The 21889-nt window shown below is 49.9% G+C and overlaps 1 protein-coding gene across 4 annotated transcripts in view; it reads right to left on the bottom strand.

Annotated features, from left to right (window-relative positions):
- The window catches only part of Mylk (myosin light chain kinase), a 178098-nt gene that overhangs the window by 58998 nt on the left and 97211 nt on the right, over positions 1–21889 (bottom strand). For 2 of the 4 annotated variants that reach the window (XM_055624905.1, XM_055624906.1), the window contains exons 16-18: positions 20625–21784; positions 13409–13525; positions 5285–5371 (exon numbers count right to left, since the gene is read on the bottom strand). In XM_055624905.1, coding sequence (XP_055480880.1) covers positions 5285–5371; positions 13409–13525; positions 20625–21784 — 1364 coding nt within the window. Of the gene's footprint in view, positions 1–5284; positions 5372–12951; positions 13100–13408; positions 13526–13708; positions 13761–20624; positions 21785–21889 lie in introns of those variants that run through there. The other 2 variants (XM_055624908.1, XM_055624907.1) reach the window with 2 other exon arrangements.

Here is a 21889-nt window from a genome sequence, read left to right as displayed (position 1 = left end):
GTCCAGACACAGACTCCAAGGAGACACTGCATTTGAGTTGTCCCTAAGTCACAGCACAGTGAAAGAAGAGACCCTTAAAGAGGAGGAACTCATGGGTTGCTTAGGAAAATCAAATACTGTGTTCCCAACTCAAACGCCTGTTAATGCTAAGCTGTAAAATCCAACGGGTGCTCGTTATCTCTCTCCTGTTCAGACCCCAAGTCATGCTGGCACCATGCTTCATCTGTTCTTTACTCTCTTTTACTTATATTTCCTAAAACCATCTTTAAAGCCCTATGAATTCATCCTTCAGCCGAGTAATATGTTTGCCTTCCTCTACATAAAACTCCCAAGAATTCCATTGGCTATTGAGAGGCCCTTCCAAAAGGAGCACCCCAAAGTGGGGCTTTAGGCTCCAGGCCACCTTCCCTACAGGATGATCTCATCACTGTGTGACCCCAACTTTGCTTCTACAGCTTCAGGCGCCTGTGCTCACAGGCGGTAGGGAGAATCAGCCAGCTTCACCTGAACTGTGCTCCTCACATCTCTCCACCAGTGGCCTGATGTCACAGCTGGGCAAGGTTTGAGACCAGCCATGGAAGGTGTCCATTGGATGCTGAGTTCTAACGGGATGAAGGGCTTTGAGAAAAGCTATGTGTTTAATTAGTGGAAGAACCAAGGCCTCCGTTTCTTGCTCTGCAGCCTCCTGGCTTTCTTACTCTGCTCTGTGTCTGAGCAATCCCCTGGAAGCGGTCAGGGTGAGCCAGCTTCTAGACACATGGGGGTTCACTGGTGTGACCCTGTCCTTCAGTGGCTAGCTCAGCTCAGGCAGAGCCTGGAGTGCTTCTCTCTGGGCCTGTGAACTTCCCCCTGTTTTATTTCCAAAATAACAAGAGGAACCATTTCTGTGCTGAGGGAGTAGGTAAAGTATTCCAGGGATGCTGATATAAGATTTTTACCAAGAAGAGCAAATAAACATAAAAGACATTACTGGGCCAAGCTGACAAAAATGGAGAGTAGACTGTGGACTGATTAGATAGCAATATTGGTTCAATGACAAATTTCCTGATTCCAACAATTATAATCATATTCTTAGGAGACACACAATGAGTAAGAAATTAAGTATATGGTAACTCTGATTAAAAATGGTATTTACCTGAGTGAAAATTTATAAATATATGCACAGAAAATGATAAAACCATGGGATAAAACGTAAACAGCCAGTGGCTTTGAAGTAAAGGGAGGATTGAGTTCTTTGCACCGTTATTGTACCTTTTCTGTAACTTTGAAAATGTTCTTGTAACTTTTCTGTAGCTTTGAAAATAATATAAAAATGTCTATTTTAAAAGTCCCATTGAAAGGCACGTGGCAAACACACTGCCAGGTCTTTAGAGCCATGTTCACAGGTCAGTGCCCTTCCTTTGTCTCCTTCCAGGATCTGCCACCTCTGCCACCCACCTCCTCACACTGTCTCTTTGGGCTGGGGAGAGAACTGCTCTCCTGTGTTTGTGTGGACAGTGCAGGGCAAAGCCAAGTCTACGGCAAGGCCAAAGAGGATGTGGCAGGAAGACAGACCACGACAGTTCCATTCCTTCCCAGCTAGGAGACGCTAGCCAGGACAGCTTCATCCCTAAGGCTCGGTTTTGCTTCCCTATAAAGTGGGAGCAACACGAGTTTGTAAGACAGGATGCCTGTGCACAGGAACTCAGAACATGGCTTTTGTTTGACTCAGCTGTCCTTCCAACATTCCCTTCAGCATCTGCGCAGTTTCTCCCCCAAGCTCCCGCCTGCCTCTCTCCCCCTGCCAATGTTATCATTCCTCTCCAAGCCACATAAACTACATTCCTCTCCCTCCTTCAAAACCTGCTTCTGAGTTTTCCTCACCTCAAACCCTCCCAAACTTCCTCCCATGTTTGTGGCTTATGACCTAGGTGACTGGCAGGTTAACGAGTACTTCAGTCTTGGGGGGCTGGGGGTTGACTTTCTGGCTTCTTCCTCATGCTACAGGGTGGTGTGGGGGGGAGGCTCCCAGGCAAGTGTGGTCAGCACTGTCCACTCCTACACCTAACAGCTGGCTCATAGGAATAAACCACCCCTGGGGACAGAAGGGCGCACAGAGAGGGGTCTGGCTATACTCTGTTTGACAGGAAAGTCACTCACCCTTTCCCCAGGAAAAATAAATTTCCTTCTTAGATTAGGTACTTCACAGCTTTGACAAAACCACACATGTGTCCGGAGACAGACCCCTCATGGAATCCAGCATGTCTGAGAATGAGGCTAATAATGCTAATAGAAATGGTATGTAATGGGGGCATAAAGACTACTTGTGTGATTCCATTTCTACAGGGAGGAAAAGCCCTTGTCATGGAGGTGTTTGGGTATTTACATACATATAAAGTGCACAGAACAAAGCAAATGGGTGCCTAAATGAAATAGGGGTAAGAAGAGGATTTTCACATTGTATGCTTAGTATGCTTAGTATGCTTAGTATGCTCTTAGTATGCTTAGTATGCTCTTCTGTGTTTTAAAATGCTCAGGAGAACGCATGCTCACATAACTTGAACAATTCCTCAACAGTAAGCTATACCCCAAAGGAGAAATGAATTGGGATATAGATCTAAAAGACCTCTCCTTCACTTCCTGTCCCTGGGCAGGCACCTTGTCAGAAGGCTCCAAGGACCAGCCTTGGTGGTGTCCCTTAGGCCTCTGAAGGACAAGAATGCTTGCGGAGGGGAGCCAGAGCCTTAACCTAATGCACAGTGCCAGTGGGCTGAGGGGAGTGAGGACTGAGTAGACAAGCCAGTGTAGGGAGGTAGAGTAGCCATCAGGGGGGATGGGGACCACCGAGGAGTGGAGCTCCGCTTGTCGACAGGTGGGTGGGGTTCTCTCTGTGGTGACTGTGTGTTTTCCATGGAGTACAAACACTTCCCGCCAGCCCCACTCTCTTCCTCCACTAAAGGCTATCTCTGCAGGGTGTCTTGCTCTCAGGGCGCTAGAGTAAAGGGTCCTGGGTGAGTCTGCGCACTTCACAGAGGCAGCAGGCATAGCCCCTTCTGCTCTGAACCAACTGTGGATAGTGGGGCCAGGTCTAACTGAAAGGCTGATTTTTATTTTATTTTATTTTTTTTTTGGTATGGCCACACAGTGGGATGATCTAGGAACATAAACAAACATGGAAATCCAGCTGCCATCTGAGCGTTTCTGTTTAATTGGTCTGGGGTCAGCCCAGGCACAGTGGTTTCCAAGTTCTCCAGGTGAACCTACTAGGCAGCTGCAGCTGCCAGTGTGGGGGTGACAACTTGGCCGGGGTTTTCCGAGGCCTCCCGCTCTGCAGGGCAAAGTGCCCAGGGTTGGGTCTGCTCATTGTCTCCCAGCCTCACAGCACTTGTTTTTCTCCTCCACAGTTCTCCTCTGACCCTGCCTCACCTTCCTCAGGCCTGCACAGAACAGGGTTCCGGACCTGAAGACAGGCGGTGGCTGGACCTCTGTCAGGAGAGCCTCCTTATCACGGCCTGTGTCGCTGAGGCCCTACTGTTCTTCTTCATGTACTCGTGTTTACCCATAGGCAGCACAGCAAGGCCCAGGCAACAGTTTGGAGACTAACACTCCTAACTCATTCCCCTTCGCCTGTTTCTGGGCTTTTAACAGCTTATGAAAGTCTACTCTGACAGTTGTGGCTCCTCCACTGTCTGAGTGGATCTCACTTTGTGTAAACATCTGTAAGAGACTGTAACTTCACTTTGGCTACCCCTCCATGAAGGCTGAGGGCCTCCAACCCCTCGGCCTGATTAGCTGTGTTCCGAGAGCTCAGCAGCAGCAAGGCAGACACACAGCTTCACAAAGCAAAGGATAAAGCAGCCCTGCAACCCTGCCTTACGACAGAAAGAGAAGTGGTCTTCGGAACAACGAGGCCTATCATCATCTTCTGGTTTTGTTTGCTTTGTTTTTCTTAAACTTACTTTTTAAAGTTTCACTCGCTATTCCAGATGGGCATGGAACTCACTATGTAGTCCAGGCTGGCCTCACCTTAGCTTCTCAAATATTGGGTGTACAAGTCTGCATCACGCGTGGCTTTCTGTTTATTTTAAAACTTAAGAAGTGTTCTGGGGATTGTCCAAGAAACCATGTGCCCTGTAAAAACTGGAACTGTCAGAGGGTAGTTCTGCTAAGAAAATCTTACTAATAATCCCAGCAGGAGCCGAACAGTATTATGGCTTTGGAAGACTTTCGGTACTTCTGTGTCTATCTATCATTATATAATTATATTTGATAGTTATTATGTTTTGATTATGTAGGTTATATTTTACAACTGCTCTGGTATAAAGATGAATTAATTAATATGATGCATTTCAAATACTATCTTGAAACAGTTCACTTTTTCAAATCATGCTTTTGAAAGCCTGAAAAACAACACATACCCTAAGCACCCCATTAGAGATGCTGGTCACGGGGGAAGCTCAGACCCAGAATGAGGGAGGGAGGGAGGCAGCCGTGCACAGTTTTGGTTACAGCTGTGCCCTCTCTCCCTGGCTGTTCCGGATATGCTGAAATCTCACTCTGAAAGACACTAGTGAGGTTCTTCCATGGACACAGCATGCCATTCTGAGGGACAGGCTGCCCTTCAGGGAACATATGAGGACATACAGGTACATCCTCCATGGTGCCAGGAAGGAGTCAGTCTATGCTGGATGCTCAGGAAAGTTACTGAGGTGGCACTGGTGGGAGTTTTCCAGAAAGCTGCCCATGGAGAGAAGTGTGAGGGCGAAGGCACGCAAGGAAAGGAGATGAGGCTCCCTTTCGGTGAGGAGCTCTGTGTGGACTAGCTGTAAGGGAGTGGGACAGAGCATGGAAAGAGGTGGCAGTCAGGGTGACACATGGCCTCGCACCTGTGTACCAGGGACACACAAGAGGCTCACATGGGGGTGTCTATCAGCATTGGGGACCATTGGACAATTCCTGTTGATGTCATAAGGGCAGAGAAACAACTTAGGGAGGTTCCCTTGGCAGGACAGAATCAACTTAAAGAAGAGGAACAGGGGTTTCAGTGACAACCAAAGGTGAGGCAGGAGGTAGGGAGGGCTGTGGCGAGGAAGATAAAGAATGTGTGGAACACGCCCAGGCTCTGGGTGGCGTGCACAGAGACTGCCAGGGGCTGAGAAAAGGCAATCAGGAGGACACAGGGTGTTGTGGGAGATGGACGGAAGCTTGTCCTCTTCTCAGGGAGTTCAGGACGGAGCCGGTGACCAGAAGCCTGGGGCTCTGCCACCACTCCTGCCTTTGTATGGTGAAGCCAAGCGGCACTTACTCTCTGTTCCTAGCACAGGGGGAAGAGAGCTCTTGGGTCTCCGGGACTTCATCTCCGGGGCCTTGGTGTTCTCACTTGTCTGAGCATCTGGAACAAGAAAAGGAACATAAACATCAGTCAGTAGCTGTCTAAGGAGCTGAGTAGGGGAGGCATCTCAGTCAGAACCCTACCTTGACCCTAGTTGGCCCACCCACCCGACATTCCATTCAGAGGCCCTCTGTGCCCGCCGAGTGGCGCCTGCGGCAGGCCCTTCCTCTTGGGAGCACCAAAGAAGGAGAGCCTGCTGAATGAGCCTGATAAATCAGGTGGCTAGGACAGTCACCCAGCAGGATGGATGGCCAGGCCAGGGAGCTAGTTGCTGCTCTCTGCTGTAGCAGCAGAGACTGTCAGAACTAAGGGCACTTAGGAGGGCTGAGGGCTCCCTTTGCTCCCTTGTCTCTACTGGACCACGACTCACTTATCAAAATTGTAACGTTCTACATTTCAAAGGTTCTCTGCAAATGGAGAGGCCTCAAAGAGGAAAGAGAAGGCCTGGCCCCTAACTTTGTGGCCTTTTATTTCTGAGGCTTGCTTTTTCACTGGCTCTAGGCCTGGCCAGATGAAGGCTTCAGTGCAGTCAGCTGGCATAGCATCTGAGACAGGCTGAGAGTTTAGGGGCTTTTGCCATAACTCCTCGAGGCTTATGAATCCTACTGGGTGACACTGGGAAGCAAGTTTCTTCTTCCATCTTAAGATAAAGCTCAGATAATTCCAGGGAGGGGCACAGCTTTGGAAGAGAGGGTCTCTTGTGGACAGAGGTGAATGGTGCTGTGGGCTGATTGGAGCTGGGCAGAAAATACTTTCCCTGGGTTTCCGTGAGACTGAACTTTCAAACTTTGTGGGGAAACCACCCAGGACTTAGATAAGAAGCTATTGGCTGAGTGGCCATTACCAGACTTATATTTTTCACTACTCTTTGGAGAGAGGGTGGAAGGTACCTCCCCCTAAGCCCCTTCCTGTCCTCATCCTTAATTTCCTGCTCCTAAGGAGGAAGTTCAGAGGGAGGAGGGGATTTTCCAGCCAGGGCTCTGGCCACATTCCTGTGGCTTGGCTGGAGAAGACAGGCTAACAGGCTGTCCCTCCTCCAGGATGGGCAACCTCAGCTGGTCTTCTCTGGACTGGGTTCCTTGTGAGGAGTGGTACTGGAAACATAGACTGAAAGGACTGGGGACCTACGCTTCACCTCCTTTCCTGTTTGCATATCTCCTAGATGACATCTGGGCCCCTTGCATGCTCTAGAACGTGCTGTCTACACGGCCCCTTCTACTTAAGTCTTATTTCTGAAGCTTAACACTATTTGGGCTTCCCCCACTACATGCCTGTCCTCTCTGTGAGCTGGGTAATCCAGTGATGGAGGCTGCATGTAGACACAATACAGGCTCAACAGGGTGGCAGCTGGAGAATATCGGTTCCTCACTGAAGACAACCCAAGGCCATATGCACACACTATGGAAATGATTGTGGCTGGGCTTTAATTGGGGCTTTCTAGCAGCCTATGATGGTGGGATGAGGGTACAGGGACAGAGGTGGAAGATGTTCTTTTAAGCAGCACCTAAGGAACCTTGATACCCTGTGGCCTCCCCCACTGTGTGATGCCTGCGTCCTGCTGCCTCCATCAGAGCAAAGGAGCCCCAGATGCTGAGTTCAGGGTTCCTGTTGTGTGGAGCTGACAAAGCCTCAAGGTGCTACCCACACTCCAGGGTGCTAGTTCCATGGACACATGGAACAGAAAGACCCCCAGGACTTTAAATAAGGGTGCATTCAGAAATGTCTCTCTTTACTTCTTCTTCCCTTCCCAGGAAAAGGAGTGAATTTTTTCTGATAGGTAGGCTGGTTGTGCAGGTAAGCAACAGTGAGAGGCCCAGTTTTTTGGCTTTTGAAAGAGGGTAGGGTGGACCTGGGGTGCCTTTTTCTTCCAGGTCATACTGGATGTTATTTTGGTGCAAGTTGGGACCGAGAAAGGGGCTTTAGCATTCTGTAGGCTCAGAATTCTGTTACCAGCTCTGCCTGCCTTGGTGTCCTTGGCACTACTGGAGGTGTGAGCTGTGAGCACTTGGCCCGGAGTGTACACTGAGCTGGTTTGGAGAAGCTCTGCTCACTGCAGTTTATCTTCTCATCAGGCCCTTGAAGAAAAGTGCTCAAGTTTCTCTTCTAAACCAGGCATTTCCCAAACCCAGAGGCCCAGGGTTGGGGGAAGCAGCACCCCCTAAATTGCCAGTGCTGTGGGGGCTGTACATGCAGCGTGGGGCCCAGCCAGGGGTACTGAGCTGCTAGGCCGCTGTGAGAACCGCAGTAAAGAATGGGCTGGGAGGACCATACGCTTAATCAAAACCAGCTTTGTGCTCACATGCTGCCCAGGGGATAAAAATAATAGTAATAAAAGTTTAAGAGCAGCTTGTATTTTCTGTCTATTTTAATCATTTTGTGATGAAACTCGATTTTATTTCTAGATCTGGGCCCCAGGGCTGGAGTCCTTTGCTGGCCTGGTTGTGCCCCTAAAAAAAAGCGTAGGGGGGGGGGGGGACAGAGGTGTAGAAAAGTGGGGGTAGGGGGGCTAAAGAGACCAGCAGACTTGCCCTTACATGGACAACCCCTCACCCCTTCCGCCCACTGCTCTGCATTCAGGACCCTTGGGATAGGTTGGTTTTTGTTTTGTTTTGGTTTTGGTTTCCCCCAGAAGAGGTTAGATCCCTGGACTCTGACCCTAGGCAAGGAGGGGCTTTGAGAAGCTTCTGGGAGAAGGTCTGAACCTCAGGGGCCTCAGGAAGGGCAAAGCCGAGGCAGGGCTCCCACACCTTCTGGGATGACCCATTTCTCTCCTAATAGCAGGCAGTCCACTAGCGCACAGACTTTCAGTTGGGGAAATGTGAACCCTTCCGTGGCTGTGTTGTTTGGTGGCCATGAGCCCTTGGATAAGCTCCTAATCTATGAGTAGGGAGCCTTCCTAGTGAGGAAAAATAACATCTCAACCAGAAGAGTAAAGGGGAAGTGAGTAGCAGAAAATAGGTATGGATCCATCAAGGCCATCAAGCCGGAGGAGCTGAGTTTGATCCCTGGAAGTTTCAGGGTGGCAGGAGAGAAATGACTCCAGGAAATTGTCCTCTTAGCTCTGCACATGCTCTGATATGCCCCCAGGCTTCAAATAAATAATAAAGTGTAATGAAAAGTCAAATGAACGGGCAGCATTTACCATGCACGCACAGGCATCCCACTGTGTGTGTCACAGCAGGAAGCACCATAACACGCATCAATATTTAAATTCTTCCCTTCCTTCCCTCCTCCTATCTTTCCCTCTTTCTCGCTTCCTCCCTCCCCCCCTTCCTTTCTCTACTCCCTTTTCTCTCCTTATTTTGGAGACAGGCTCTCATCCCATAGCCCAGGTTGGCTGGAACTTGCCACACAGCCCAGGCCAGTCTTAAACCCAGCACAATCTTCCAGTCGCAGGCTACTCAAGTGTTTCAGAGCTACAAAAGACAGAAGTTTGATTCAGTTCAACCTAATCCTAACTAGCTGTGTATGGAGATTTAAAGAACACATGTAAAAACAGGATAAAGGAATATGGTGGGACTCAGACCAAGGTAGGTCAGCTTCTGCTCAGCGACAGTCAGCTCACCACAGTGGTTGGGGACAAGTGCCTGGCTTCAGATTTCCACTCAGCTAGTCAGGGTAACCTGAGCAGGTGACTGCTCGCTATGTATCAAATGAGGCTCACAGACATTACTGTCACTCTCCTGAGTCCCTCTTGTCAAGCTCACTAATGACCTCTGCCCTATTCTTTGCAATGGTCAGTGGTCAGGCTGAGCTATATCAGTGGCAGCATCTGGTCATTCTTTTCTTTCTAGAATCCGGGTTACTCTCTCCTGGACTTCTTCCTTTTCTTCTAAAGGGCATTTATCTCACTCTCCAGGACAGTACTCATCTCTCGCTCTGGCCTTATCTTCAGTCACATCTACCATAGGAGCTCATTCAGTCCCTAGGCCCTAAGCGAGCTCTACCTGTGGGTTGGGTGAGTGGTCCCTGGCTCTTAAGCCTTCATTCTTGGCCCTCTGCACCTGGTGGTTGGCCCCTGGCCTGCTGCTTCTTCCCACACTGCCCACGGTCTCACTGTGCTTTTCTCTTACGTCTTCCCTCACTTCTTGCTGGTCTCTGTTCAAATGTGCTTCTACCAGAGGTCCTCAGCAACCCCTTCCTGAAGCACCCTCCCACCCCATCACCTGGCTGTGCTTTCCTCACACACGGTATTACTTAAGTGCATGTGTGAGCACACACACAGACACATACTCACACACACAGGTATACAATGACACACACATACACACTCATACACAAACACTCATACATCACACACATATAACACTCACACACATACACAGATACACACACACACACACACACACACACACACACACACATCCTGAGACCAGGAATATTTTCTGTTTATTCTCAGCAACACTAGCTCCTTAAACTGTGCCTGGTGGGGTATATATCTAAATATTTGTTGAATGAATGATTGATGGTATGGGTGCCATTGATACATGCTCTCCCTACACAAAGACTTATGATCTTGTATGTCTGTGAAGCCCTGCTCTCCTTGAAGCTAAGGCTAAATGCCTTAGTTAGGGTACCTGAGGCTGGGAGGCCTGAGCTGGGAGGGAATCATAGGATTTAATTACTCAGTGATTTGAGTAGAAAGAACTTCCCAGCAGAGGGCTGGCAATAATGGAGGTCAAGATCTCTGAGAAGTGTCTTGACATGGTAATGCCCTGCCAGAACCAGCCCATGGAAAGGTATGGTAGGCCCCAGCACCTGACACACCCGAGCTCTCTCAGGACAACATACATTGTAATTTACTGGGCAGGGCTTCAGCCTAGACTAGGTTCTTGTCAGTCAGCTCTGCAGAACTCTTTGGGAGAGGTAGCCTGCCCCCTGTTGCAGAAGCTGAAAAGATGAAGCACAAAAGTCTCTGTCCATGGCAGGTGTTAAAAGTCAGCTCATGGGTGAGTTTTCTTGGCACGTTCTACCCATTGTAGGCTCAGTACCCTTCTGGATAGGAGAAGTTGACACTTATCTTCTGCTGGGTTTGAAAGGAAGGATGATGTGACCATAATTAACAAGGGGCACAAATACCCCTTTTCATAGGCAAATGGCCCATGGAGCGCTGTTAATAACTAGGCATGCTGCATTCTACAGGTTACCCCTCCTCCTTTCTAAGAAACAGAACAATTGCCAGGCATGGTGGCACATGCCTTTCCGGGCACCCTGAAGGCAGAGGCAGGAGGATCTTTGAGTCTGAGGCCAGCTTTGTCTACCGAATGAGTTGCAAGACAGCCAGGACTACACAGAGAAACTGTGCTCTGAACAACAAATGAAAGAAGAGAGAAAACAAGGATACAGAACACCATTGAACACAACTGGATTCCTGTTTCTGAGATGCTGAAATGCATCCTTACATTGATCATAGACGTAGTCTTAATGGTATTGGGTACAGGCTGAATGAGTGATAGTGGGTTTCAGGGAGCATGGCCAGCCTGAAGTTGGCACAGTAGAGAGGGCCTGCAGTGTCCTCCAGAAGAGATGCAGGACTGGTTCTCTACAGTAGATGGATTAGAAGAGCTTACTAATGAACATTCAACCATACCTAGCAACTCCTAAGTGCAAATGGCTTCTCCCTTCCTTGCTTCTCCCTCTTCTCTTTATTTCTTTATTGAGACAGTCTTCCACAGTGATCTTGGACTTTGTGATCCTGTTGCCTCCCCTCCCCCGACATCCACACATCTGACTTTGACAATAGCAAAGGATGATCAGATCTATTAAGATCTAAGAGACAGGAGGTTACCCATCTTGGCAAAACATCAGCCCACAGAAGGCAGAAAGGTGCCATAAGGGCAAGGGAGCAGTTACAGAGCCCATGGTCCTTCACTTTTGCCTGGTGGTGGCTCTTGGTGAGAAAACAGAGGTAAGTGTGGTAAGAAGCTCATCCAACAGATGACGTGGACCTGCCAATTACAATAGCAAGGGAAGTGGGGAGTGGGATGAGGGAGAGGGCTGCTCCTTTTCCTTTCTGCAAACAAAACCAGACCATGCCCAGTTAAATGAGAGTCATTTCTGTTATCTCAGCTGATGTCTCTCCTTCAGAGACACAGTTCCTAATTTGTAGTGGGGGATGGGGACAGACAAATTCTGACTTCCAAGGGACAGAGATAACTGATACCAATCATCAAGATCCATAGAGACAGCAAATAGTCTCTACTCGGCACACCTCCTGAGCAAACAGAGCCTCTTAAGTTGCAGAATGAATGAGTTCCCTTTAAAACACACACACACACACACACACACACACACAGAGAGAGAGAGAGAGAGAGAGAGAGAGAGAGAAAACCTCCTAAATAGACTGTGAAAGGGAAAAGGAGATTGCTCTTGGCAAACAAATCTGGAAAAGGTGCTGACACTCTACAGATAAGGGGAACAAATTGCTCTCTTGCCTGCAGGTCACTGTGTAAATAGGAGCTCAAGAGGCCAGGGGTTTCAAAAGCAGATGACCTCATTAGCAGGCTGGCCACTTATGGATGGGAGGAATCAGCCTGAATCCCCAGTGGGGCAGTTAGAAATCAGCTTTCAGGAAGGAAGCACTTGGACAAGGGGCAGCAGGACTCTGACCTAGGTGGTGACAGGCAGGTGAGAAGAAGCACACAGTTAAAGTAAGCAGGAGTCTCACAGCATGCATGGAGGTGAGCAAAAGTCATTCCTAGAACTCCAGGGTACCTACACCCTGTCAGACTATTGGCTAGTAACTACTTAATTTTCTTTGCAATTGCATGTTTTCAAAAGACACTTTCCTTTAGAAGACACTAAATCTTTTCTCCCATTACTATGTACCCCAGATCTCTGCTTTGTGATCAGGAAATGGGATTATGAAATCCAGAGTGAGGACAAAGATTCTCCATCTTGTGGGATGGCTATAAAACAGGTTAGGATTTTAGGACTAAAGTGTTCACACTCAGGAGTCAGAAGAACAACAAAGCTATTATTCTTTCAGATGCCTTATTTGGAGACCAGTTTTTGACATGTTACTGACGGCTATTAAGCAGGCACTTCAAGGGCAAGAAACTGTTTTTTCCCCAATACTACCTTTCTAGACATTTCCAGCCAAGGGTGAAAATACAAAGAAAAGGCACTGGATTAAAAGTCCTGCAGGTTTTGCCCTGGCTCAGTTCCTATGGGGCCAGGGAGCTTCCTGTAGGCTGCCTTTCCTTTCTGAGGGGACTCAGTTTTTCTCATTCATAAAATATGGGTGTTGCAGCTGGGTATATAGCTCAGAGGAAAAGCCTCCGCCTGGCATGTGAGGGGTCCTGGGTAGGGTTTGATTCTAATGCTGCTGGTCTAAACCATCGCAAGGCCTGTTCTATTCCCAGGCTCTATTTCAATATTCCTCATGGAGGAGAGGAAAGAGACACAAATGCATGCTTCCTGCTGGGCCTTGCCCCTTCCTGAGCTGGGGAGCTCCACACTCCTAATGGGTCTGATCTTTGTCCTGCTTCTCTTCCCTTCTCTCCGCTCGCTCACTGTCACAGTTTTCTTTTGGCAGAAGTAGCCCTGCTCTCCTCTCTCCCCACCTCAGCCTGACTCACCTTCTCCAGGAGAACACGTGCACACTCAGCTCACTCCTCAGGCACAGGCTCTCAGTGGGCCTGTGCACCAGCACTGTGCACACTTGTCTGCTTGGGTTTGTTAAATATTTAGAGTCATTTTCCTGTGGGTGTGTCCTTTCTCTTGCTGGTGCCCTTGTGCCCAGCTTCCCTGCCCGGAAGGTTCTGGGTGTGGAGGTCAGGAGTGGGAGGGGAGGAGAAGGTGAACTGTGCTTCTTCCTGGCCAGAGGATTCAGGAAGAGGCTATGTGGGCAACCAAGCAATCAAGGAAAGGCAATCACTTTCCTGCTTGACTCTTTTTTTTTAAGATAGCTTTGAGTCTCACCAAATGAATGTTGACGCATGGCTGGGATACAATTTGGGGGAGTTTCTTTCAGATGTAGAAGGGCCCAAGAGATGGGCCCTGTGTGTACGGTAGCAGTGGGTGAGCGTGACTTACCATCCACAGTGACCTGGCAGGAGCACTCCGCCTGGCCAGCGCTGTTCTTGGCCACACACTTGTACAAACCCTTGTCCTCGGGCAGTGCTTTCTCGATGGAGATGGAGAAGAGTGAGCCTGGGGAAAGACAAGGAAAGGCTGTGAATGACCAGGTAAGGGCACAGCCAGTACCTGCCCTGGTATCTCGAGCACAGCAGGTGTCTTTACAAACAAGCCCCTTCTCAGAGGCCCAGAGCAGAGGCCCACTGGGAATCTGGTTTTCTCCTCTGGGAATCCTGCAAACTCTGTTGAGTTACCTACTCCAAAAAGCAGATTCCTAATCAACTTCCCCGGGATGCCCTCTGTGGCTGGAGGGCTCTTTTGGGAAACTGCAGGAGAGAGGAGGAGCCTTTGTCCGTGGAAAAGAGGAGGATGGAGCAGGTGCATGTGGCCTGCCTCTTACACAAAACATAAAGAGCCAGGAACAGTCTCCTGGGGACAGTAGCCAGGAAGGAGTCATCTGGCAGTGACGCTGGGGACACCGCTGGGTAAACGGACTTTTAAAAGAAACAACAAACAAACCAACAAACCCCATGCATTTGTGGTGCTGTGTGTGTGAAGGTCAGAGGACAACTTTCAGGAGGTGGTTCTCTCCTCCCACCATGTGGGTGCCAGGGTCACCAGGTTTGGTGGCAGGCCCGTTTACCCACTGAAACATTTCACCAGTCCAAGGTAAAGAGAGTTTCTAGTGCACAGATGAGTAGGGGAGGGTAGGAACCCCTGTCTAACAGGGGCACTGGACTTTGGGATGAGCTCTTGTGAGAAGGTAGTGGCTGTGGACTGTGACTGTAGTAAATGGCTTTTTAGGAAGAGTGTTATGGCTGAAGAATAGGCTAAAAAGAGGTACTAGGCCAGAGGAGAGACTTCTGGGGCAGCCTTCCTACAGGGATGGGCCTTCTGGCCCCTGAAGGAGGGGTGAGGATGGCCTTTTTCCTCACAGCCTTCATTGTCTCCCTTTGCCTGAGGCATACCTCTGAGGGCTGGAGCTGGAGAGGGGAAGGCTGAGCACATAGGGTTGCTCAGGGATCTGATCCATCCTCATCCAGCTCTCTCACCACCAGGACTGGTCAGTTCTCTTTTAAGAGAACTTGTGGGAAAAAGGCATCTAAGAATAGGGCCAGCCGGGCTAGCCAGGAGTGCAGGCCATCTGCTAGGTCCTACCTTGAGACACATAAACAAGCCTACTGCATGGCACCCTGCCCAAGCTACCCAGTGTCAGCACACCAGCCATCACAAGAAAATGAGAGAGCAGAGCCATGTCCATCCCGCTGCCTGTAAGCTGCCCGTTCCCACAACCCCCAGGCCACTGGCACTGGGAGGACACAGCTGTACACATTCCAGGTTTAAGGGAGTGTGAGACAAGATCAATGGGTGCTGTTCCCAGGGAAGCTCTCAAAAGTATACCACTCCTCTACCTTCCCTCCTGTTCCATTATGTATTCTGGATGGTTTTATCTCAACTTGACACAAGCTAGAGTCATCAGAGAGGAAGAAGCCTCAACTGAGAAAAGGCCTCTATGAGATTCAGCTGTAGGGCATTTTCTTAATTAGTGATCAGTGGGGGAAGGGCCCAGCCTGTTGTGGTTGAGGCTTCCCTGGACTGCTGGTCCTGGGTTCTGTAAGAAAGCAGGCTGAGGGAGCCATTTGAAGAAAGCTAGTAAGCAGTGCTCATCCATAGCCTCTGCATCAGCTCCTGCCTCCAGGTTCCTGCCCTACTTGATTTCCTTCAATGCTGAACAGCAATGAGTACCTGTAAGCTGAATAAACCCTTTCCTTCCAGCTTGCTTTTTGGTCATGGTGTTTCCTTGCAGCAACAGAGACCTTAACTAACTAATCTGGTTACACAAGGCTGAGAAACCCAGAGAACAAAGATGGCATCGGTGGGGCCCTCAGAACCATATCCAGACTGGAGAGTTGAAAAGGCTACACTGTTTCCTGGGATAGCATATCTGATTTGTATCCCTGTTCTCCTACCAGCTCCTGAACAGGCCTCACGCTGTCGTCCCATGGTGAGGGCAATGGGCCACCATATCTTCCCAAATGCAACAGAAAGGATTTTGGTTGGAAATGAAGAAAGTCTGGTATGGGAATAAGAACCAGGAGGCACAGCGACAGGGGAGTGAGGGCAGCTATTCCATCCATCTGGGTGGGCGGGAGGATGTAGGATGACCCCTAGCCTGAAAGCCAAGGCGTAGAGGAAACCCACTCACCCCTGAATTTCCCTGATCTGGGAGGATATATTCCATTCCCCCATCCCCAAGTCACAGCCTGTTTCATTCCTCGTTTTTGCTTTCTTAATTTTGGTTCCCCAGCTGCCTTTGGCCTGAAACTTAAATGGCAAGCACTCTGGATAGGAGTGCAGTGGCTTGAAGGGCAGTGGCATATCTGAACAAGACCCCACCTCTCTTCCCAGCTCTCCCAGACCCCAGCAGAGCCTGGCCATGGCCACATCCTGCGTGTGTTGGAAGAAGACTGGGCAGGCTGGAGGTTGGCTACCCCAGATGAAGAATCTGGTATTTCCTGTGGGACGGCTCATTCTTGACCTCCAGAAGAAAGCTGTTTCCCAGCATTTTTTTTTTTTTTTTTTTTTTTTTTTTTTTGGAAGCCTCAGCCTGTCAGCCTGATGGGAGGTTGAGAGGGAGTGAGGGGGGATGGGAAGCAGAAATCCACTGAATAGTTCAGAAGGAGTTCTGTCAGGAGCCTCTCCTGTCTGGGGAGTCACTCTTCTGTGACTGAAGACCCCACCCCCAGATCTTCCCTTTCCTGAGTGGGTAGGGAGAGTGGAGAGAGGGGTTAGGCTTGGGGTTAGGGGGGTCAGAAGCCCTGGCAGCTCCTGATTGTTCTGCAGGCCTCTCTGACCTGTCCTCCTGACCAACACTGTTACTCTCCTGGTTTTTTTTTTTTTTTTTCCTTGGGAACAGTGTCCTCTGTGTCACCTCTGAGGCCCTAGTTCTAGCTGCATCTCTCCTGAGCTCCCCAGTCATCTGAGCGAATTGGTAGCCACAAAGGCCATCTCAAGGCCATTGCTGAATCACACTCCTGTCTCCCGTGCTATCTCTGAGGACTGTAACCATGCCTGGAATGCAACTGCAATAAAAATCTATTGAGATTCTCTGAATGACAAGAGGCTATTTCCACAGTAGGCGATCTGGAAGGATCTATGCAAGACTGGATATGAACACATAATCAATAATATATGTTTATATGTGTTGTTGAAAAAGATCAGATAGTTTCCAGACAGAAAGAAATAGGGAATTCTGAGTTCTTTAAATGAATCCTACATACAAACAAAGGGATTATATATATTAATGCCTTGTAAACAGTAGGTGCTATATAATTTGTAGAATGATTTATACTGGATTGAAAAGGCCTTCACAAGATTCCACCCTGAAGGCAATTAAAAATGAATCATCTCCTGACAATAGCAACAAAAACAAAGCGTCATTACTAGACTGGGAGAAGTGTTTTGCTAGGGGAAGCCCAGCTTAGAGGCAGGAAGTGACCCATAGAAAGAAAGGCCCTTTTAACGCTACCTCAGCCCTGCCTGGACTCCAGGGTCACTGTCTTCCTACAGCCAAGACCGGTCTAGAAGGGAGACCCAGGTGCCTGTCCTTGCTGGCCCAGCTGATGGTCTCCTGAACACAAGTGTCCCGCAGCTCTGGGTGCTAGGAGAAGAGCCACTTCCACCTGACTGAGCCTCCAAGAACTGCCTACTGGTCAAATCCCACCAACGGCCATCGCGCTTCTTCTTGGGCTTTCCTCAGCATTCAGTGGGGTGGATGTAACCCTGTCCTGTAAGGCTGTGGGGCTCAGCAGAGAAGCTCCTGGATACCCACACAGGTGTCCACTAGCAGTGGAAGCTCTGAGCATTGCTTGGGTACAAGGAGGGCAGGGGTGTCTCTTGATTAAAGTGACAGGGGTCTGAGAAGGTACCCTGGAGGAAAGAAATCTTGATAGAGGGGGAGACTGACAGGATGGGGGTCAGGAAAGTCAGAGGTACAGATGGGGAGGTGCTGGGGGGGGGGGAAACAGGTTATGCTCTTTCCCCTTACCCATTGCCTCAAATCACTGGCTTCCTTAGTTCCAGGGACAACATCTCTTTGGCCCAAGAGAACTCAGTCTGCTCTAAGTCGCTCTTTGCCCCCAGCTCCAGCCATCATGCTGCCCTTCAAGCCAGGATACATGGCAGATGTGTGTTCTTCTTACACTGGATTCTTTCCCTCTGTGGCCATGCTCACCCTGGCAGTCTGGGCCTGACCACCGTGCCCCTGACCTCTTCAGCAATCTCTCCATACTTGTCTTTGGCCTGGAGTCAGTCAAAGCCCCTCAAACCCAACTTTGTGTGTAGCATTCCTAACTCCAAAATCTCTCTGCATGGCTCTCGGCTGCTTTTAGACATGTTCTCTGACAGGATGTGGGCTGAAACCAAGGTCAAGTCACCATCGCCAGCCCAGATGGGCCCATTTGTAAGCAGCCAGCTGTTAATGCCCTAAGCCCTGTACAGGGAGGGCTCACCTACTGATAGCTTCCCTGCTGCTCAAGTCTCGTCTGCTTTCTGGGCTCAGAGGTGGGCCAGGGGCTCTCCTACTAGTCACCCATTTCCCTAGCATGCAGCAACTCCTTCTCTCGGACCCACTCTGTGACACTTGGCTCTAACAGCTTTATCACGTGAGCCTGTGTTGTCTCAGCCAGATCTGCTAGGAGCAGATTCAAACCAGCTCTGACCACCTTGCTGCCTTCTTGGGCCTCACGAATGAGAGTTGATAAGCCCTAAGGTGCACTTCCCTGTCACAAAACCCCCACTAAAGACCTGGTGAGTACAGGGTCCAGAGGCAGGGCTGCTATTTGGAGAACAAACACTCTCCCCTTTATTGTGGCTCACATCAAGGTCTCCTTCCTCCATCGCAGGGAAGTGTCTGGTCTTTGCCCTGCTGTGCAACCTTGGGCAACTTAACTTCTCTGTTAGAAAGCTATTTAGTGGTGTGAGGATTAAGTGACTAGAAAACTTAAGATGTCTAGGATGGCGTCTGGACATGGTGTTCAACTGGATGTAAACGAGCTATTCTTACTTTGAAATATTGAGAATATTGTTTGAAGTATGGTTCGGAGCTCTTTCTGTAACTCCCACTCCCCTCTCACAGTCTCTCTTTTGTGCCGGCCTGTTCAGCTTTTCTTCTCTTGTCCTTCCCTTTGGGAAGTAATGGTGTTGCTTGCATCTCTGTGCTCTAAAACTTACTCCAAGCAACCATAAGGGAAGCCAGCAGCGGGTGGCCTAGGAACACTTTTGCGATCAGGGCCGAAGTCTGCCTTATACTGTTCAGTTGAGTAGACTATACTTGGCCATTGGGAACTGCCACCTCCACCACTGTTTGAACCCCAGTTTCCCTGAGGTTGGTGTAGTCATGGACAGTATCATGCAGGGTTCTACCATTTCCACATCCCAGACTGGTGGCTGTCCTCCATCCTGCCTAGAGAGGTCATTGGACATGGTGATCTGAGGAACACTCCTGGTCAAGCTTCCCACTCTATTTGAAGCCCACTCGGGAAGGCCCTTGGGTGTGACAGGGACAATGGGTATTATCCATTGTTCCAGACTTCTCACCCCACCACAGTGTCCCCTCAACACTGTGTGTAGACACCATAGAGGCAGAACTTGTAGACACAGGGGGACAAATTCCTTCTGGAGGATCCTGCCGAATTGGGGAAATCAGTGTGCAAAAGCTACTGGGTCAACACATTAGCAGAAGATTATACCATTTGTCTCTGCTGAAAGAAATTTCCAGTTTGCCTGTGGTCCTTCAACATTCAGACTCTTACATATTTCAGCTGGCTGGATTGTGGCATAAAGACAAGGATGTGCTATCTGCAAATGCCTCCTTCCAGGATTTTGGAGGTAGGGATGAGGAGGAAGTGGGTGGAGAGGGGGGTAACTGGAGGATAGCTGGAGAGAGAGGAGGAGAGGGCTGGCATCTCAGTGCACTGGCATTTGCTAAGACCTGTCCACTCAGCCTCTAGTGACAGGACACATGCCATATCCTGGGAACTTCCTCATGACCCTTGAGGGTCAGCTCTAGCTCAGGCAGGACCCTGTCCCTCCACTATCCACCTCAGTGGACTGTGGAATATCATCTGGCCTAGGAGTTCCCGATAAGACTTGGGATTTATAATAATGTCTTAAACCATACTGAGGGCTGGGTAGGTGACTCAGCAGCAGGTAAAGGCACTTTCCACCCAACCTGGCCCCCCTGAGTTTGATCCTAGGGGATACACATGATGGAAAGAAAGAATCAACTTCTATAAGTTCTCTGACCTCTAAACATGTACCATGGCAGTGTGTACCCACACTCTCAATCAATCATTCTCTCTCTCTTTAACACACACATAGAGATAAAACAAACAAATAAATAAATGTAAAAGAACAATAAACCATGTCAAGGGGTTGGGGATAAACTCCCTCTTACTCTCCCATTTTCTCTGATGTAAACTGGCCCTTTTGAGAACTCCAGAGCCCCAAAGGCCATGGGTGGCAGCACTTGCACCACCCCCCAACCAAGAATGTGAAACACCAGCAAACAAAAAGTCTCATCCAAATTAGGAAGTGAGCAGCTCTGTCCTGAGTAAGTGCGGCCATCGGGGCTGTGTTGACTGTTTTGTTTGCCCACGGGGCCCTTCAGGCCCATGATGTCCTCAAGACTGAGCTGTTGCTGGTGCCAGCCCCTAGTCCCACACCAGTAAGCCATCACCCGCAATTTCCTTCACTTCTCCATCAGTAATGCACTCAGGGCCCCCAGCTGACCTCAGCTCCGTCCCCCCTTTCCCAGCTGTGCAAGCACAGCTCTCTCCATAGGGGTGGGCGGGGGGATGCTGGACACTCAGTTCTAGATCTGCTCAAAGGAGACCTGGGTGGGGTGCCAGGAGAGGGCTGTCAGACAGACACCAAGGCACAGCCTGTACCACACAGACCAGAAGCCCAACTTTCATCCACAGCAGAGTCATGTACACACTCCAGGACCCTCAGCAGGGAGCCAGCCTATCTATAAGTGGGGGTGGGGGATAGTGATGGCTATTCCAACTCAGGCATGGCTACGAGTAACCATCAGGCAGACTGCAGGCTATGGTTTTACACTGATGCATGTAGGTAGGGGCTCCCTATATTCCTTACCCTCACCCTCATTTACCTTCTTGGGAGAGGATGATGAACTTTGTGGTCTTGAGTGTCTTTCCATTCAGTGTCCAGGTGACAGTGGCCGGGGGATCAGAGGTCACTTGGCACTGGAGTAGCAGCTTCTCCCCCTCAGCCACATGGACATCTTGTAGCTTTTCCTTGAAGACTGGGGCTGAGCCTTGGCTCTCAGGTCTCTTTTCATTGCCTGTGGCTCCGGCATGCCCCTTCTTAGAGTTCACATCATTCTTAACCTCCTTGAGGTCTTCTTTCCCAGCTGGTTTCAGGGTCTCAGCAGGCTTGGCATTGGCCACAGGCTTCTGGGTCTCAGCAGGCTGTGAATTGCCAATGGGTTTTAGGGACCCTGCGGGCTGTGCATTGGCTACGGGTTTCAGGGTCTCGGCAGGCTTGGCATTTCCTATAGGTTTCAGGGTCTCAGCAGGCTTGGCGTTACCTATGGGTTTCAGGGTCTCAGCAGGCTTGGCATTTCCTATGGGTTTCAGGGTCTCGGCAGGCTTGGCATTTCCTATAGGTTTCAGTGTCTCGGCCGGCTTGGCGTTGCCTATGGGTTTCAGGGCCCCAACTGGCTGTGTATTGCCTACAGGTGTGGGGCTTTCCCCAGCCTTGCCAGTCAAGACCTCAGCACTGTTGCTTCCATTCTCAGCGGGTGACTTCTTCTTGCCACCTAGCACTGAGCGAAAGTCTGGGGTGGCAGCTTTTGGAGGTGGTGCCTTCTCAGGAATGGGGGTCTTAGGGGTCCCCTTCTTGGCTAGGACAGAGCGGAAGTCAACCTGCTGGGGACTGTGCACCTTCCTCTCTTCTTCGGACACAGTCTTCGGCTTCACTTGCCGCTGAAGGTTGGCGCGAAAATCCATCTGCTCAGCTGGGATCCCCTTCAGGTCTTCTTCTGATACTGTCTTGGTGCTCACCTTCTTTCCCAGGAGGTCACGAAAATCCAGCTGCCCCACCTCCTGCTGGCGGATGGCCTCTTCTGTGTGCAGCCTGGTCTCCACCCGTCTCTTCAACAGCCCCCTCACGTCTTCTCCGTCTTCCTCCTCTGGCCAACCCTGCCCTCTTGCTGGCCAGCCAGGCCTCAGGGTCCCATCACGGTCACCATCACCATGAACACCAACTCCTCCACCACAGAGGTCCTCACAGCTGGCAGGCTCCCGCCCCCTGCAACAACCAGTGAAGGAAAAGGGGAGAGTAGCAGGAAGAAAAGGGGCTGGGTAAGGCAGAGACGTCAGGGGAGAGCAAATCCCTGAGGGCGGAGGGTAGAGA

This window comes from Psammomys obesus, unplaced genomic scaffold (genome assembly GCF_907164565.1).
Source record: "Psammomys obesus unplaced genomic scaffold, mPsaObe1.curated_primary_1811, whole genome shotgun sequence".
In the NCBI taxonomy this organism is placed as follows: domain Eukaryota; kingdom Metazoa; phylum Chordata; class Mammalia; order Rodentia; family Muridae; genus Psammomys; species Psammomys obesus.
Note: the sequence above shows the minus strand (reverse complement) of the source record. Positions and strands in the feature narration are given on the sequence as shown.